The 16784-nt window shown below is 39.5% G+C and overlaps 1 protein-coding gene and 1 long non-coding RNA gene across 4 annotated transcripts in view; both read left to right on the forward strand.

Annotated features, from left to right (window-relative positions):
• Positions 1 to 1286: 1286 nt before the first annotated feature.
• On the forward strand, positions 1287 to 5279 carry LOC130151996 (uncharacterized). The gene is made up of 3 exons (XR_008822837.1): positions 1287 to 1543; positions 2903 to 3595; positions 4492 to 5279. It is a non-coding gene; the product is annotated as an uncharacterized LOC130151996 (long non-coding RNA).
• Positions 5280 to 5781: 502 nt separating this feature from the next.
• HACE1 (HECT domain and ankyrin repeat containing E3 ubiquitin protein ligase 1) overlaps positions 5782 to 16784 on the forward strand; it is a 53913-nt gene continuing 42910 nt past the window's right edge. For 2 of the 3 annotated variants that reach the window (XM_056343090.1, XM_056343091.1), the window contains exons 1-7: positions 5782 to 5983; positions 10509 to 10563; positions 11715 to 11804; positions 13599 to 13703; positions 14989 to 15064; positions 15334 to 15465; positions 16646 to 16728. In XM_056343090.1, coding sequence (XP_056199065.1) covers positions 5908 to 5983; positions 10509 to 10563; positions 11715 to 11804; positions 13599 to 13703; positions 14989 to 15064; positions 15334 to 15465; positions 16646 to 16728 — 617 coding nt within the window. In that variant the 5' untranslated portion in view covers positions 5782 to 5907. Of the gene's footprint in view, positions 5984 to 10508; positions 10564 to 11714; positions 11873 to 13598; positions 13704 to 14988; positions 15065 to 15333; positions 15466 to 16645; positions 16729 to 16784 lie in introns of those variants that run through there. The other variant, XM_056343092.1, reaches the window with a different exon arrangement.

Genomic DNA, 16784 nt, shown 5'->3' on the forward strand with positions numbered 1-16784 from the left:
TACAGAAGACCAAGGAGGGGAGAATTACATTATACTGCTTATTTTAATTAAATAGAAGTTACAAATAATTTTTCTAAGGAACACTTAAGTATGGAGACATTCTGTAGCTGGTCCTTTTTCTTTCTTAATACCAATGAAATAAGAAAGAGAAAAAGACAGCTATAGAATATTTTGGACCAGTAGAGGTAGACTGTGACACGGGATGGATTTCAAAACCATGAATAATGTGATGACACCTCATTATCTGATTGCTTGTTCCATTATCTGCCAGAACACGTAATAAACTCAAATTTGGCTAACATTCTTGTTGTAAGGGCTCCTCTGCTCCATCAAGCATTTGCAGCAAAATAAATCACATTTTTCACATAGTATTTTAAAAAGTATTTAATTTTTATGCTCTAAAAGGTGTGTATAGGACCCATTTTTCATCTTACACCCAAGCCTCCACACTTAGACAAAGTGTCCTGTACAAGTGCTGCCGGTAAATATTGTCCTGGCAACAATATCATGCTGGTCTGGAAAGGAAGGAAGAAAATGTGGCAAGATCCAGGTAGCAGAACCCTGTGAACAAGGGAAGGAGAAAGCATTGTTTTGGTGACACAGGGATAGGCACATTTGCTCTTCTGTGGAGATCAGCAAAGGCATCTGCATGGATTTAAAAATGCCAGGACAGAGCACATGCTGTTCCAGGTAAGAACTGTCATACCACATAAGGCCAGTCTGGCTTCTTGTGTCTGACCATGATGGGTGATGAATACGTCCTCTTACATCTCTTGGATACTTAAGAGTTTACAGAACAAAGTGTGCACAGTGTGATTCTTTACCTGGTTTCCACACCTGGTTGTGGAAGTCTGAAGTTCAGCAACTGCGTCATGTTGCACCTACACCCATCATGCTTAAAATCTGCTGATGACCCAGTGCTCCATGAACTGTTTAATTTGCATTGGAACATATCTTGCACCCTGGCCTCCGGCAACACATTTATTCTAAGCTTGTTGCCTGTTAAGTTCATTTCCTAGTCACCTTCTCCATATTCATAATATTTTAAGATTTTATAAATCTTTATAATGTCCACTTGTATCCACCCTTTTCATATGCAAGAGTCCTAGTCTTGTCTCATTATCTCACAGACAAGCCATTCCACATCATTGACCATTGTTCTTGCTTCTCTTTGTAACTTTTTGGAGGTAATAAAACCTTATTGACCAGATGTGTGCCCATCATATTCAAATTTTTTTTTCTGCTTTTAATTCGTTTTATGTGTTACAGAGCTATAAAACCAACAGCTGTAAATAACTGTAATTTTTCGAGGAATGAAGCTGGGTTAATTAGCATTGATAATATACAGCTGTGGGCTGGCTTCAGAGGCAGAGGGTTGGCTGATGTAGATAAGGTGCAGGTGTGGCTGGTTCTGTGAAGTGGTTGAGAGCCAGTGAAGAGAGAGCAGCTGAGGAAGAAGCAGGGAGAGGAAGAAGCAAGAGAAGAGAGAGTGGGCCTTGGATGAGGAGAAGGCAGCAGAGGGACTGGCATGAAGAGTATGTTGGTATGTGGTGGTAAAAGACCTTGTTGCAGCTTGATAGTTTGGAGAGTGCTGCAACAGTCATTCATAATTAAAACTAAATAATACTCTTCAATCACTAATCAAACAAAAGCTTGAGAAGACAGAAGGACTTTGCAAAGTTCTTGAAAGTTGCTATTTAGGGTATCGGATCAATGGAGACAATGAATTCCAGTGCCAAAGGTCCTCCACTGTGTATGGCCTCTCAGCATTCTCCAGATATTTTAATTGACTGACTTGTAGATGGAATATCTCAACCGCTATCATCGACCATGGGACTTCAGGCTGTCATCTGAGTACCTAGGAGCTTTCTGAAGATCAGGCAGTTTTATTATATGGTTGTGTTTGTTGTTTTTTGTTTTTTTTTTTTTAAAAATGATATGTAGGCAGGTTAGCAACTGTTTTCCTCCTCTGAACCTCCCTTTGATTTCTGTTCTTCTTTTTCCCTTGTTAAAGGCTGTCTTAGTATTTAAACACCTACTCTGATTTTTATCTGCTATCTGTAAACTAAGTCTGATACCTAGGAAGCGCAATGTCTTTTCATTTATCATCAGGGTGTGTTAAATTCACCTCTTGTCTGCATAATCAACATCTCAATTACCTTTTAAAAAACACTGAAAAATAAATTTGATACAAGGACTGGAAGCTATCAGATGGTTTCTTAGAGAAGACTGGAGTCTAGCCACCACATGCCTCATAGGTATTAGTTCAAGACAGGATCTTACTGACGCAGGATGCTAATCTTTCTTTTTCTTCTTTTTTGACAGATCAAAAAAGTAAACTTTAAGCAGTCAGCTATTTAAATTTGTTACATGGAACTAGGTATTGCAGTACACCAGGTTATTTCTAGTATCTTACAATATTCCATGAAATGCTAACCAGTAGAATCGTACTTCTAGCAAACCAAGAGTTACTAAAACTGCATTCAAGTAATTAATTTTGCTGAGAAAAGACAGTTGTTGGCTGGTACCCTCCTTTATATATTAAAGGTAAAGCTTAATTTTTGTTAAAACGTTAACATTTTCAGAATAGAAAATTTGCACATCACCAATTAACACAGAGTTCTTTTTTACAATGGTGTGGGTATTTGGCACGTTTATTTTTGAACTATGGAATAGTTCTTTTTACATTTTCACAGTATTCCATCACCCTTTGCTATAATATTAAAACTCCTGTATAATTTTATTCTTCAACAATTCCGTATTTTCACTTAAAATTACCCTCCTCACGTGCTGAATATTTTTATCTTACGTATATTGCCTATTATTGGGATTGGGGATTCTCTTTCAAAGACTGTTCAGTAGTATTGTGATATAAGTAATGAATATCTAGTATTTTCCACAGATTTTTAGGAGGGGACTCCAAGGTGGTCATCCAGTCATTTCTTCATCCCAAAGCAACGTCAAAGGATCTACATCACTCCTCTCACATGCTTCTCTTGCAAATTATCGAATCATATGTCTTCTCAGACAAGCTACTCTACTACTGCAATGGCTATCAGGAAATATCTTTCTAGTATCAAAGCTAAGTCTAACCTCCAAACAATTTAAGGACAACTAGGAGCTTCCTGAGACAGATAATACAACTACATTGTTGTATCTTGGGTTTCCATAGCTGGGGGGGGGGCACGCTACAGAGAGGGGCTTCTGTGAGAAGCTCCTAGAAGCTTCCCCTATGTCCGGTGGAGCCAACGTCAGCCGGCTTCAAGATGCACCCGCCACTGGCCAAGGCCGAGCCCAGCAGTGACAGTGGTAGCGCCTCTGGGATGGTGTATTTAAGATGGGGGGTGGGGAACCCTGTGCAAGAGCAACTGCAGCCAGAGAGAGGAGTGTGACTGTGTGAGAGAAACAACTCTGCAGGCACAGAGGTCAGTGAAGAAGCAGAGGGAGAAGGTGTTCCAGGTGCCAGAACAGAGATTCCCCTGCAGCCTGTGGTGAAGACCAAGGTGTGAGGCAGGCTGTCCCCCTGCAGCCCATGGAGGTTAACGCTGGATCAGATTTCCACGTGCAGCCTGTGGAGGACCACACTCCAGAGCAGGTGGATGCCTGAAGGACTTTCTGACCCCAAGGGAAGCCCGTGCTGGAGGAGGTTCCTGGCAGGACCTGTGAATAGAAAGGAGCCCAGGCTGGAGCAGGTTTGCTGGCAAAAGTTGTGAACCTATGGGGGACCCACGCTGGAGCAGTTTGTGAAGAACCGCAGCCCATGGGAAAGACTCATAGAGAAATTCATGGAGAACTGTCTCCTGTGGGAGGGACCCCACACTGGAGCAGGGAAAGAGTGTGAGGAGCCCACCCTGAGGAGGAAGGAGTGGCAGAGAAAATGTGTGATGAACTGACTGCAAGTCCCATTCCCCATCCTCCTGTGCTGCCTGGGGGGAGGAGGTAGAGAATTTGGGAATGAAGTTGAATCCAGGAAGAAGAGAGGGGTGGAGGGAAGCTGTTTTTTAAAATTTCATTTTTGTTTTTCATTATCCTACTCTGATTTGGTTGGTAGTAAACCAATACCCCCCCCCCCCCCCCCCAAGTTGAGTCTGTTTTTCCCAAGACAGTAATTGGTGAGTGATCTCCCTGTCCTTATCTTGACCCAAGAGCCTTTTGTCATATTTTCTGTCCCCTGACCAGCTGAGGACAGGAGTGATGGAGTGGCTTTGGTGGGCACCTGTTGTCTGACCAGGGTCAAACTGTCACAGATGTCTTCTGTGGATGTTCGTTCTATGATCTTTACTAGTGTTACCACGGCAGTTTTCAGCAATCACCAGAGTTTGGCAAGAACTGCAGGACATACACCCTTTCCTGTGTTTCTCTTCCAGATAGCACAGTTCTAACTCAGTTCCCACTTATATGGAATCTGACCCATATCTCTTGATTGTCCTTGTTGTCCTTTCTGAACCTTTTCCAATTTTTATATCACTTTTCTCTGATTTATGCTTCCAGGTTGGAGTCATTGGAACATGTTATGGTATTATCTCACTGAAACGTCTTGCAGAATGAAACAGTTACACAGGATCAGATTACGACAGACCCTTGTGGACACATAGGTCCTTGCATTTGGAAGCAGATCATTAATTAACAGCTTGTTGGGGTATGATTATTTCACCATTTTTACATTCTCACTGTACAGAATTTTAATGTAACCCATATTTCCTGGGCTTGCCAAGATTACATTAAGTACACCTGAAGCATTAAAGCCATAATACCTGACACAGGGTATTTCTTCGTACTTGACAACATGTATTATCCTGCCAGAGGAAGAAATTAATTGATAGACTCACACTGGCAGTTGTTCCCTTGCACAATGCTATGTGTCTACAGGTTTTGTTCTGGCGATTTCACTGGAATTTAAGTTACACAGACTTGCTGATAAATCCCCTGGTTTTCTTCCCCCCCCCCCCCCACTGGCAGGTACTACACCTGCTTTTTATGAACCCAACCAGTCCTCCAGGATTCCATTTCAGCTCAGTGTTGACAAGTCTTCGGAGGGAGATCACATGGCACAGCTAGCTTGAGAGCACCCAACTGATATTTCCCTAGGTTGTTCTCAGAGTACAGCAACTTCTCTTTGGATTCAAAAGCTTTATCTGCTTTTTGTAGCTGGGAGTGACAATTGAAACAAAAAATCTCAACAGATAACTTATGAACATTTGTTCTTTGCTTCTTGTGTCATACTCTGTGTTATTTCTATTATGAAGTCCTGCTTCGGTTTTTTTTTAAGGTTATAGCTCCTAAATCCTCCTTTTCCTGTGTTTACTTTGAAAGTGCTAGTAAAGTCAATCACACTTTTCATCTTTGCTCTGTGTTTCCTACTTCATTTTCAGTCACCCCTCAAGTTTAAAGCTCCCGGAGCTTGACGGGTGAGCCCTCTTCAGGGCAGAGATGGTAGCAGAGCTGCCCTCTCCCGCTCAGGTGCATTTGCCGGGCGCCATTGCCACCTGTAGCTCTGAGGAAACTAAGGCCCCGAGCCACCACTGACAAGATCAGTCAATCGACATGATTTCAAAAGGCATTATTTTCTTCAAAAACTGATACAAGCTGTTAAATAAGATGTTCAAATACCCGTATTCCATAAGTTTTGGAAATTTATCCCTATCTCCCCGTTCCTATCCCTTTTCCTTTGCCCCCAAGGAAAAAAGTCAACTGAGGTAAACGGGCGCGGACTACTGACAGCGCGCGGCTCCTGCCCGCGGCCCCGCCCACCGCGCCTGCGCGCAGCCGGCCGGCCGCGGAGCATGTGCAGAGGCTCGGGGCTGGCGGCGGCCTGGGCAGCCTCGGCGCCGCCACCGCCGCGATGGGCTGAGGGGAGAGGCGGCGGCAGCGGGGGGTGTTAGCGGCTCCGGGCTGGGCGCCCCGAGGATGGAGAGAGCTATGGAGCAGCTCAACCGGCTGACGAGGTCCCTGCGCCGCGCCCGCACCGTGGAGCTGCCGGACGGTAGGAGAGGGGACGCAGCCGGCGGGGCGGTGGCGCGGCGGTTTGTCCCGGCGCCGCGGCGGCCTCCCCGGCCCGGCCCGGCGGGTGAGCTGAGCCGGAGGCCATTGCGTGCCCCTCCGCCCGCGCCGGGCGAGGAGATTCAGGAGAATGGAAGCCGGTCCCTCCATCCGCCTGCGAGGAGCCGTTCTTGTTTGTGGTGGCGATAACCACAGCGGCTGCTTCCCCCGTCCGCTTCCTTCCCCCGCTGCCCCCGCCGCCGGGGGACGGCGGTGACTGTCACGGGGCGCGGGTGCCCCAGCTCGCTGCTGCCGCCGGGCCTGGGGTGATGAACCCTCGTGTTGTCCCGTGTTAAAGCCTTCGTTAGATGCTTCGTCGATGACGCACTAGTGATGGCAGTTCTTTTGTGGTTTTTTTTTTTTTTAATTTGTTTCTTATAGTGCTGAATTTTGTTTGAAAAGGTGTCACTGGCCATAGCCTAATTTTTTTTTTTTCTTCTCTAAACTACTACACTTGGGCTAGCCACTCCATATCGGGATGGATTTGAAAATACAGTTTCAGGCTCTTAGGCAAGCAGTTTAGTGTTCCAGCCAGATCCAGCTTTTGGGAGGGCTACCTCTGCAAAAGCTTTTGAGATATGCAGAAGTTTCTGTTCTTGTGAGTCACATGCTGTCGTTGTGCTTTCTTCAGGGTTTATTTTTACAGATGAGTCACTTTGGCTGTCTGCCTGCCAGCTTTCATCTCTGACGGTGGAGAAAAGGGAATAATCTATTTTCTCTGTGTGTTCCCTGTTGGGACTTCCTGGCAGCTGCTTATGGACTTCCCCCAACGCTGAGCTGCTGCACCCTTTCCTTCTTGTCATCTGTCAACAGTTTCAATATCTGCCGGTGCAGTTGCTCATAAATTTCAAAAGATTGACAGATGAGTTTCATTCGGATTTTGCTGCTTCTTGTAAGTCTTTGAATGGCAGCAGTGAAAACTGATGTACTACATTGTTAATGTGAGCTCAGACTTACAGAAATATTGTAATAGCACCAGTTCAACTAATTGATGATGGTAATATGAATAATGCTTAGCACAATGTGCCAGTTGGAGCTGCTTTAAATTTACTCCAGTATTAGTGTGGGCAGATTAATTCTGAATTTGAGTTTAGCCGTTTTCTTCCTATCTTGGATGTTACTATCTTAACACTTCAGAGGTAATTATGTCTGTGGTAGTGCAAGCCCTGTGACCTCCAGAACAAGTACTTTTCTTGCCTTATAGTGCAGAAGGAATGTCAGTCCTATGTATTCTCTAAGAATTACATGAAACAAATCACAGCTGGACTGAAATAAAGAGATAAATGGTCTTCAGGCGCTGGAGTCTCAAATTACGTTCCAAGAAAACCTCCATTTGATGGCCACCTAACTTTGGGTCCCTCTTAGCTCATTACGTGCCTTCTTACTTGACCTTGGTGTTCCCTAGGTTCATGCAGGCCTGCCCAAACTCTTCTTGAGAAGCAGGTTTGGGTTGTAGTGTTTTGCTCCAAACATGTACTGACAGGATCAGCTTAGAAAATACCACAACCAGCCGAGTATGTCATGCAGTTTGGTAGCTTCTTGTGTGCTGTGTCTGGCTTCTTGAATTACAATTCCCGCGCCCCCAGCCCCAACATTTAAATAGCTTTGATTTGAAAGATGTGTAGTTTAACTCTCCATCTTTAAACTGAGAGTTACAGTACTTAGGAAATGGGAGATGTATGTTTGAGCTTCCTTATGCTGAAGAAGGCACTAAATCCAAGTATTTAACTTCCTCTGCACGTGCTGTAGTCATTAGGGTACTATATGGATGGTGCTGACATTTCTTTAAAATTTCTAAAGATCTCTGCCAAATCCAAGCCAATATCTCTTATGAAATAGAATAATCAGTGTATCTTGTCAGGGCAGGATTCTAGATGATGAATTTTAAGTGTGTTCTTTTTTTTCTAAAGCAAGCATTAACACCTCTGTCCAGTGCCAATGAATACCCTGAGCTGACCTTGCCAATAGGAAATAGTATTGTTCTTTTCATCACTCTTCTGAAGTATCCTTCAGCAGGAATTTTCTGGGAACTGAAGAGCTTGACACAGATTTCTGGATTCTACTGTTAAGGCTCGGTGCCTGAAAACTAGGTCGTAGAGCCCAGAGGCTGTAAGTTTTAGGCCCTTTGTTGTCTCTGACTCTGCATTTTGGGTGTGCTTTTTGTCTTTAGATATTCATGACTTGAAATGCAAGCAAGTTAGATAACAAATAAGTTTTGTAAGTGCATGAGGCATATAATGCTTTTTCTTTCCCTGGTGTCATGTACTTTTACATCAGTAGGAGCTTGTTTATGAATGGGGTAACATTTACCAAAAATAGGCACAAAGCCTCTGTAGTCACATACTCTTTTAATTATTTATGTACAGAAAAACTCTGGGAAAATCTGCATATGGTCCGCAGTGTAAATTTTGTAACTAGAATAGCAAAAGGCTTATTTTTATAACTGTACCATAAACACCTTTTGTGGTCCAGCTACACTCATATTTAAGTGTCTTTCTAGATAACTGCACTTGCAATATAGTTACATTTAATTAGGCAGAGTATTAAGCATTTCAGTTAAGTGTGTTGGAGTATTTAAATTTTCGTGGTTTTTTTATTTGGCCTTTTCTCTTTAATAGGGCATGATTGTGCAAATACATAAAAATGTTATGCTTAGATTTAGTTGGTGCTCTCATGTTCTGGTTTTTTTTTTTTCAATTGGAGAGCTTTATCTTCCTGCCAAGAGATCTGTGGAACAGAGCTCAAGCAAGAGATTTATTTTTTTTTTCATTTGTACATACTGGGAGCTAATAATGGATACATTTTTAAAAAGTGATCAAATCTTTTCCACTGTTGATATCTTTATTTAGCATCTATTTAATTTTATTTCCAGGACTCTCCCTCCATGTGTATCATTCCTGCTTCTGCCCCCCCACTACTTTCCCACCCAGCAATGAAAATTCTAGTAGTGCATGTTGGGGATGGAATTATCTGGTACTTACAGTGCTCTGATGTAAGGAGCAATCTATAGACAGTTCAAACTCTTGATCTTGGGGATGGTTAGAGTGACTCTTTGCAGCTTTGAAACATCATTTGGTGTTTTGAGAAGCTTGTGTATCTTCTACCATGTGTTCACTGTAAGCAGCTTTATTTTTTTAAAATTTTTATAAATAGTAGAATTAATGTGATTTGAATTTGAATATGAATATGACTTACCTCTTTTTATTGTTCAAAGGTAATAATAGATTAGCATTGCTTCTTCCTTTTGTTAGCTATAGACTGCTTCAAATAGTGGGTTGGAACACTGGAAGAATAATGAGTAGCATAGCTGCAGCATGATAGGTAGGGGTTTCTCTGACTCCACTTGATAACTGAGGAATTGTTTGTTTAATATTTGGTAAGTGTCAGCTTGCCTATCTAATGAATATATAGAAGCATGGTACGTAAAAGGTATGAGAAGCTGTACTTGCGTGTCTGTTTTAATTCTTCCTGTTCTGATGGCTTTGTAACTTTGATATTGGGATCAATTAAGATGATGAGGGAAAGGTTCAAAATAAAAGTTTTATGAAAACAGTCCTATATTTCCATATCCTGAAACCATATTCTTGGGTTCCTAGGAAGTATAGTCCCTCCTGTCATAAGCTGGCATCTACATGAAGAGTCTGTAGGGACTGTACTCTCAACAGTGGGTAGTTTGCTTCAAGCTAGAAAGTATAATCATTATACATCACTAATTAATAATTATTGTACACTAATATTTTTAATAATTATACATTAAAACCTTTTAAGTTTTAACAAATTTATCTTTTCAAAATAATATTTTACTTCAGAAAGTCTGTAAATGACCAAGCAGGCATGTCATACCCGTACAGTGTGCTGGTGTGTGCAGCAGGAGTACTGACAGGGACTGTGTAGCTGAATGTCAGTTTGTTCCCACCGTTGACTTGGATCTTTCGAGTTCTGGTCTGTCTTCATTGCCTTCACATGTGGAATACGAAACTGATTAGAAATTGAAATGAAATTTATTCCATTCAGGTATTCAAGTTTAGGGACAAAAATGAATAGTTATGGAGTAACTTCACAGAAATCACTTTTACAAACTCATAGTTATCAGGACTATGGAAGTCACCTTGGAACACAGATTTCCTTCTTTTTAAAATAAGCTATTTACCTTTTTTGTTAATGTGCATTTCTTAAATACTTTGGCTTAATCAATAGAGCTGTCAATTTAAATAAACTGATGCTCCATTGAAAATTCTGCAATTACTTTGTAAAAGAGCCACACTGAAATTTCATGTGTTGCAATCCTGTTAATTACCTCTTTTGAGTGGTTTTTTCTTTATAATGAAACTTCAGGTATGTATAACCTGTGTAAAAAGAATGATCTATTGAGCATTGGACACTTTAAAAGGTAAATAAGTGTCTCTAGAGGAATTTATTTTACATGAAAGATTTCTTTATGATAATGGAGTAATTTAATTCCTTCACAGATAATGAAACTGCTGTCTACACGCTTATGCCGATGGTTATGGCTGACCAGCACAGGTGGGAACTTCTTTAAATTCCTTTTTTTTTTTTAAGATCCAAAAAAGCATGTTTGCTAGAGCTGTAGCTGCTAGAGTACTCTCAGAAATTCTGCTGCTGAATTGCTGAGACCTTCTGTAGCTGAAGTTAGTAATTGCTTCTGCACATCCCAGCATATTTTTACCTGAAAACCTGTTTTGTTTTACGCCATAGACTGGAGCTGGGATTTATTCTGCTGATGCACAGATAAATTTGTCTTAGGATAAGAACAAAATCGTTGTTCTGTAACTGGGTTGTGGTTCTGATTGTGCATGTATTGATGACATAGAAGCTCTTAGTCTTGTTAGACATCTCAGAAAGACATAGAATTAGAGCTGGACAATGAAATTGATACTTCTGGGATTCCTCGGATGAGCAGCAGTTTCTCTTACCTATTTGTCAAAGTGGTTGGGACCTGGGGCTGTATAGTGCCAGCTAAGCGGTGCTATCTTCCGAGTCTTGTAGGCAAGCAGGTAGTAACTCTTACTGATGTTGTAAACTGTGTATCTAATCAGGATAAACATTTGTTCTGCTACATAATACTTTGTTGAGATTTTATGCAAGGGTTTTAAATTATGTGATCAGCTCATTACTGGAGGTTGAAATGTTAGTAGTTCACTTGTTGTTTCACCTATTTTGAAATATTTTCTCTTAACTAATACTTTAGCTTTACTAATTCGTTAGGGCTCGAAGGGCCTTACCCTCTTGGCGTATCATGTGTCCAACTACTTCATCATGATGATTTCACATACCAGTCTCCCTTCTGAACTTTGCCTGTTGTTTGGGAAAGCTGTTGGATATGTGGTTAGGGTGTCTGTGTTGAGGTAAGGAGGAAAATAGGAATTTATAGTGTTTCAAACCAAAGCTATTAATATGCTTTTTTTCCATATTTGTAAAGAAGTGATTTGGTAGTGTCACAGTTAATTTTTTATGTACAAGTAAGAAGTGAAAGATTAAAAGCACTGTTAACATGCGCATGCTTGAAAGCTGTTGGATCTCTTGTTCAGAAATTAGTTGGAGGGAAAAGAAATAGTGATCAAGTGAAAACCAGAGTAATTGTGTACATCTTACAGTATATACTTTGCTTGGATATTGTGAGCTTTTCTAAATTAAAATTATATTTCTGTTTGAAGGTCTGTCTCAGAGCTGCTATCAAATTCAAAATTTGATGTGAATTATGCATTTGGACGTGTGAAGAGAAGTTTGCTTCATATTGCAGCAAAGTAAGACTTACTTGAGTCCGGTCCTGAAGTTAACAATGAAAGTATTACCACAAATCTAAGGCACCAATGTAAGCTGGAAAACTCTGTAGTATGAGTTAAAATTTTGTTTTTACATTTTTTTTATATTTCATTTTTTCTTTTAGCAGTGTGCCTGCCTCATTGAGAGGACAGGTTTTATATGTGATAGCAAATGGCTTTCCAAATTCTAGTGAAGGAAGTCTTGACAGATTCATTTTTTCCTTTCTGTGAAAACTCAGTCTGTGAAGACATGTAGCCATTATGTGCATCCTGTAGACTTGCCTTTGTAGATTTAGAGAAATCTTGTCTGCAGATGCTGCTTGTTTATGAAATACTCTTAAATGGTGGGAAGCCCTTGGGTGTTCATTAGGAAGCAGCTGTTCCAAAGCAGTTCTGTGACAAAGTACTGTGACTGTAGCTGTAGGGTATATGACTTGGCCACTCACTTTTACTAAATTTTTGTATCCTGGATTAAGTATTAAAGTGCAAATTTCAAATCCATGGCCTAGATTGTTCATTATTTATGCACCTTTTCAATGGGGATAAATCTATATTGCCAAGAAACAACCAGATTAACATAACCTTAATAGAAATGAACCAGTTTTTGAAATGGCTTTTCAGCAAACTAAACTTTAAACTAATGATTAAATGTTCTATATTTGGGTCCCATTATAAACACTCTGAAAGTTACTACATTTAAACTGTTAAAAAAAAATGAAATTACAATAAACAGTAGTAGTAGTATTGCATATAAATAGCACAAATACCTGGTAGAAAAACGGGTGGAAGTTCCAGATGTCAAAGCAGGCTGTTTTACAAAAGTTTGCCAAACTTTCTATCTCAGAATCACATGCTGCTTATATAAATTTATAATTAAGAACTTAAAAAATAAATGCATGCAGATTTTTAGCATACTTTCTAGATGTATCTTTGAAAAGCTGTATTTATTGATACGAAACCCCAGGAAATTGTTCCACTTAAATTTCTGGATTCTCTTTTATTTTGGCTAGTTGTTGGGTTGTTAAGAGGTTACGGAGATGCACTTTTTGTAACTTATTGTACAGCTAATCTTCAGTTTCTTTGGGTTGTTGTGTAGCAGTTCTGTCATTGGGAAGACTAGTAACAATGGATAAGTCAGTCATGACAGATATAAAAATACTGTATGTTTAGCCTCCCAATCAGCATTTCCTCTTCAAGAGTTCAGGAGTAAGATAAACATATGATGCAAAGTTTCTGTGTTCTTGGTGATGTTGATTATCCTGAAGAGCTGCTGTACTATGAAAAGTGAAAGGGAGTTATAGGTTCAAAACAAGTAGCAAAGAAATATTTATATGAGTTTTAAAGAATCTTTTTTATATTTAAACTTTCAAATGTAACTTCCAGACAGTGAAGTGTAACAAAAAAAGAAATTATATTGGAATTTAATGGAAAATTTAGTCCTGTGAGTAGGTTAAAGATGAGGAAGGTGAGAGGAAATAGTAAGCAAAACATTTTAAACAATTGGCAGTCTTAAAGATTCACTGTTGGGTTTTAAAGTCACGAAAATCACACAGAAGGCTAGCATCTCTTCATTAGTACGAGTTATGTTCAGTCAGCTCTCACTGCATTGAAGTGTATTTCCTTTAGCTTTAACTTGAACTATGAGGGTGTAAAAAGTTTTGTGTAAAGAGTTTCTACGGAATATAATCTATACGTAGTATTGCTGTTGTCTTTATGTCAATATAGATTTGATCTGTAAGTATCCTTGTTACAGTTTTTCCCTTATTTTGTTCTTAGCTGTGGATCAGTTGAATGTCTCGTTCTATTATTAAAAAAAGGAGCAAATCCAAATTATCAGGACATTTCAGGATGTACACCTCTCCATTTAGCAGCAAGGAATGGGTAAGAAAAGTTTTTAAAACTCTTAAAAATGCATAATGTGCTTGAGCTGACATGTTCTGTAATATTTTTGCATGGTTCGAAAACAGTACTTTCGTTTTGGCACGCAGGGAATGTGGAGGCTAAAATCCGTAATTAATACTCATAAAATATTTTTTTATAAACAGGAAGTTTCTGAAATTCCAGTTTCAGTGCCAGTCATATTAATGTTTTCTGTTAAACACGAGCTTTAATGGTTTTTACAACAGTAATCGAGCAAGGGATGCATTCACCTTCCAGTTAGCTAAGAAAGAAAAGGTTTCCAAGAGGACACTGAAGGGTTTGGAAGGTTCAGAGATTTCGAATTTTCCTCCGATGGTGTCTCCAAGGAAGATTTTACTATGAAGGAAGGAATACAAATTTTGCCTGCACAGTATTAGCAGAAGGGAAAAACAAAACTGTGAGCAAGCACCTTTTATAAGATCTTTTAAGGTCTTATTTCTTGAATTGTAGTATGTGGACACACACAACTGATAATAGTAATGTCTTTTTAGAGCATATATGTCTTACAGTAACTGAACTGTATCACAGCTAGTATTTCAAATGAGGAAGAGGTAGTGTTTAGTGGCTTTTAGGTACGTGGGAGGAGTATTCGTAGGAGAAAGGAGAAAGAAGCAGCCAAGTGTGGTACATGATGAAATACAGAAATACACAGAGGAAACAGTTATGTGGAAAGGAGGCATGAGAAAGGTGCGAGTGGTACCAAATAGAAAGAAGTAAGTTTAAGGGTAAAGCGCTTCAAGCATTAGAGAGCATTAAAAGACCAAACAAAACAAGTATGAAAAACACCCCTACTTTCATTAAGGCTTTGTACTTGCCAAAAATTAACATAGTGTTATGAGTGTCTCATTAAATGATTTAGTGCTGTACTGTAAATGTGTTTACTGAAGTGTACAGACCGTGAGCTTCATAGATTTCCATTAGTTGAACCCTAGCTTCTTGTCTTGAGAGTGTAGTTCATGCTGAGCTGAAGCTGTTAAGAGTGGTGGTGAAGTACTTCTACACTTGACAAAAACATTCAGCTACACAACTGTGGTTTAGCCCTGTCCTGTCACACGCTACACTTGTGTTGTATGAGTGGTGCTACTGATGATCGCTTCTTTTTCACCTACTTACTCCTTACAAAGTGAAACTACCTGCTGTAGTTTGTACAATGATGAATTAGAGTGAATGGAGCTCTAAGAAGATACTTGGTCATATCATAAATTATTTTCCCTGGCTGGATTTTAATGTATTCTTTTGTTTATAGCCAGAAGAAATGTATGAGCAAGCTGCTGGAATACAGTGCAGATGTCAACATTTGTAATAATGAAGGCTTAACTGCAGTAAGTACTATTATCATGGTGCTCATAAAATGAATGAAGAATTTGAAGGTTCTAATTTCTTAAGCTTCTGGTGTCTCACATGAAAATAAACTGCTGTGTGTCCACTGCCCTTAAGAATCAGGGGATGTGATCAAAGTACCTAAGCATATGATATTGTTCAAAGCTTCTCTGTGTGAAAATGTTGACAATAGTACAGTGAGGTTTAAAACCATTATGAAATACTTACATCATTGCTAAAGGAAACATACATATTATCATTTTGTACTTAGATTCATTGGTTGGCTGTCAATGGACGAACAGAATTGCTTCATGATCTTGTTCAGCATGTCAGTAATGTAGATGTTGAAGATGCAATGGGACAGACAGCCCTTCATGTAGCTTGTCAAAACGGACATAAGACGGTAAGTTTTTACATTTTATTAACACAGTGGATTTGTGAAGTATTGAGTAATGCCTCAATGTTGTTGTGTGCGGGTTTTTTGTAAACTTCAGGCTAGTTATGCACATGATAATGGTTAGAAGTATGAAGAACTCTGTTGTTTGTCTTAGTACTGACTGCATACACTTCCATGGGAGCAACTTGTTTATTCTTGTGTGGGTGATTGATCTTGGTGTTAATGGGAGTTTAAGTGGCGTACTGTATACTATTCAGATGTTCTGTAGTGCTGTTACTGTTTTGTTGATAACAGGTTTTGATGTAACGTTAAACATTTGACAATGTTCTTTCTTACTTTTTAGGATGTGTTTGATTTGTAATTATACCAGCTATTATGTGCTTTTGAAATCTGAAATGATTTTACTTTACTGTGAATAAAAAATGAATGTGGAGTTTGGTCAGTAGAACATCTAACAGAAATAAAAAAGTTCACAGGCTCTTCTGTGTTGATCTGTGTGAATAATTTTTAGGCCTGGCCTTGCATTAGGGCTGACTATTTACTCTCAGAGTGCAGGTCTAGGTGCTTTACTTGAACTGTGTTACAGCCATGTGGAGTTATACAGATTGTCTCCAGGACTATTTACTGTTCAAAAAAATTTATCTTTCTTCCCAGATCCTTTCTGTTGTCATTGTCAGAACTTGACTTTTGAAGACCGAATTCTGAGAAACTATCTATAGACTTACCTACTTTGTGACTGGAATATAACAAAAGTTGTTTGAGAGCCTGCTCAATATTTCCATATTTTAGAATTTGCTTACTTATTTCTTCTAGTGTGTGTTTAAAACTTCAACTTGTGATAAGGCTGTTTATGGCTGTCAATAAAAAAATGTCATTTTCCTGTTTAAATGGCTTACTTCTATAAAAAAATGTCATTTTCCTGTTTAAATGGCTTGTAGTTCCAGGGGTCTTTGGGGTTAGCTAAAGTTCAATAAAAGGCTTTGTTATTAAAATGGGAAGTTCAAAGGAGGCTTTATGAGCTCTGACAGCCCTGTTTTTTCCATATAATGTTTAGAAATTTTGGTTTTGAGATTCATTACTGAAAATTAAATCTTTCAGTGTAATTAGACATGCATGATACGAAATCATTGCAAGCCAATAGACTTTTCTGTTGTTTTTCTAATGCTGGTGTTTTCTTGTGTTCTAGACGGTGCAGTGTTTGCTAGACAGTGGTGCAGATATAAACAGGCCGAACGTGTCAGGGGCAACTCCGCTCTATTTTGCCTGCAGGTTGTATGTTCTTAACTTTTGATTACTGTGCTAAAAATGAAATATATTTTTTAAAA

This window comes from Falco biarmicus, chromosome 6, assembly GCF_023638135.1.
Source record: "Falco biarmicus isolate bFalBia1 chromosome 6, bFalBia1.pri, whole genome shotgun sequence".
Classification (NCBI taxonomy): Eukaryota; Metazoa; Chordata; class Aves; order Falconiformes; family Falconidae; genus Falco; species Falco biarmicus.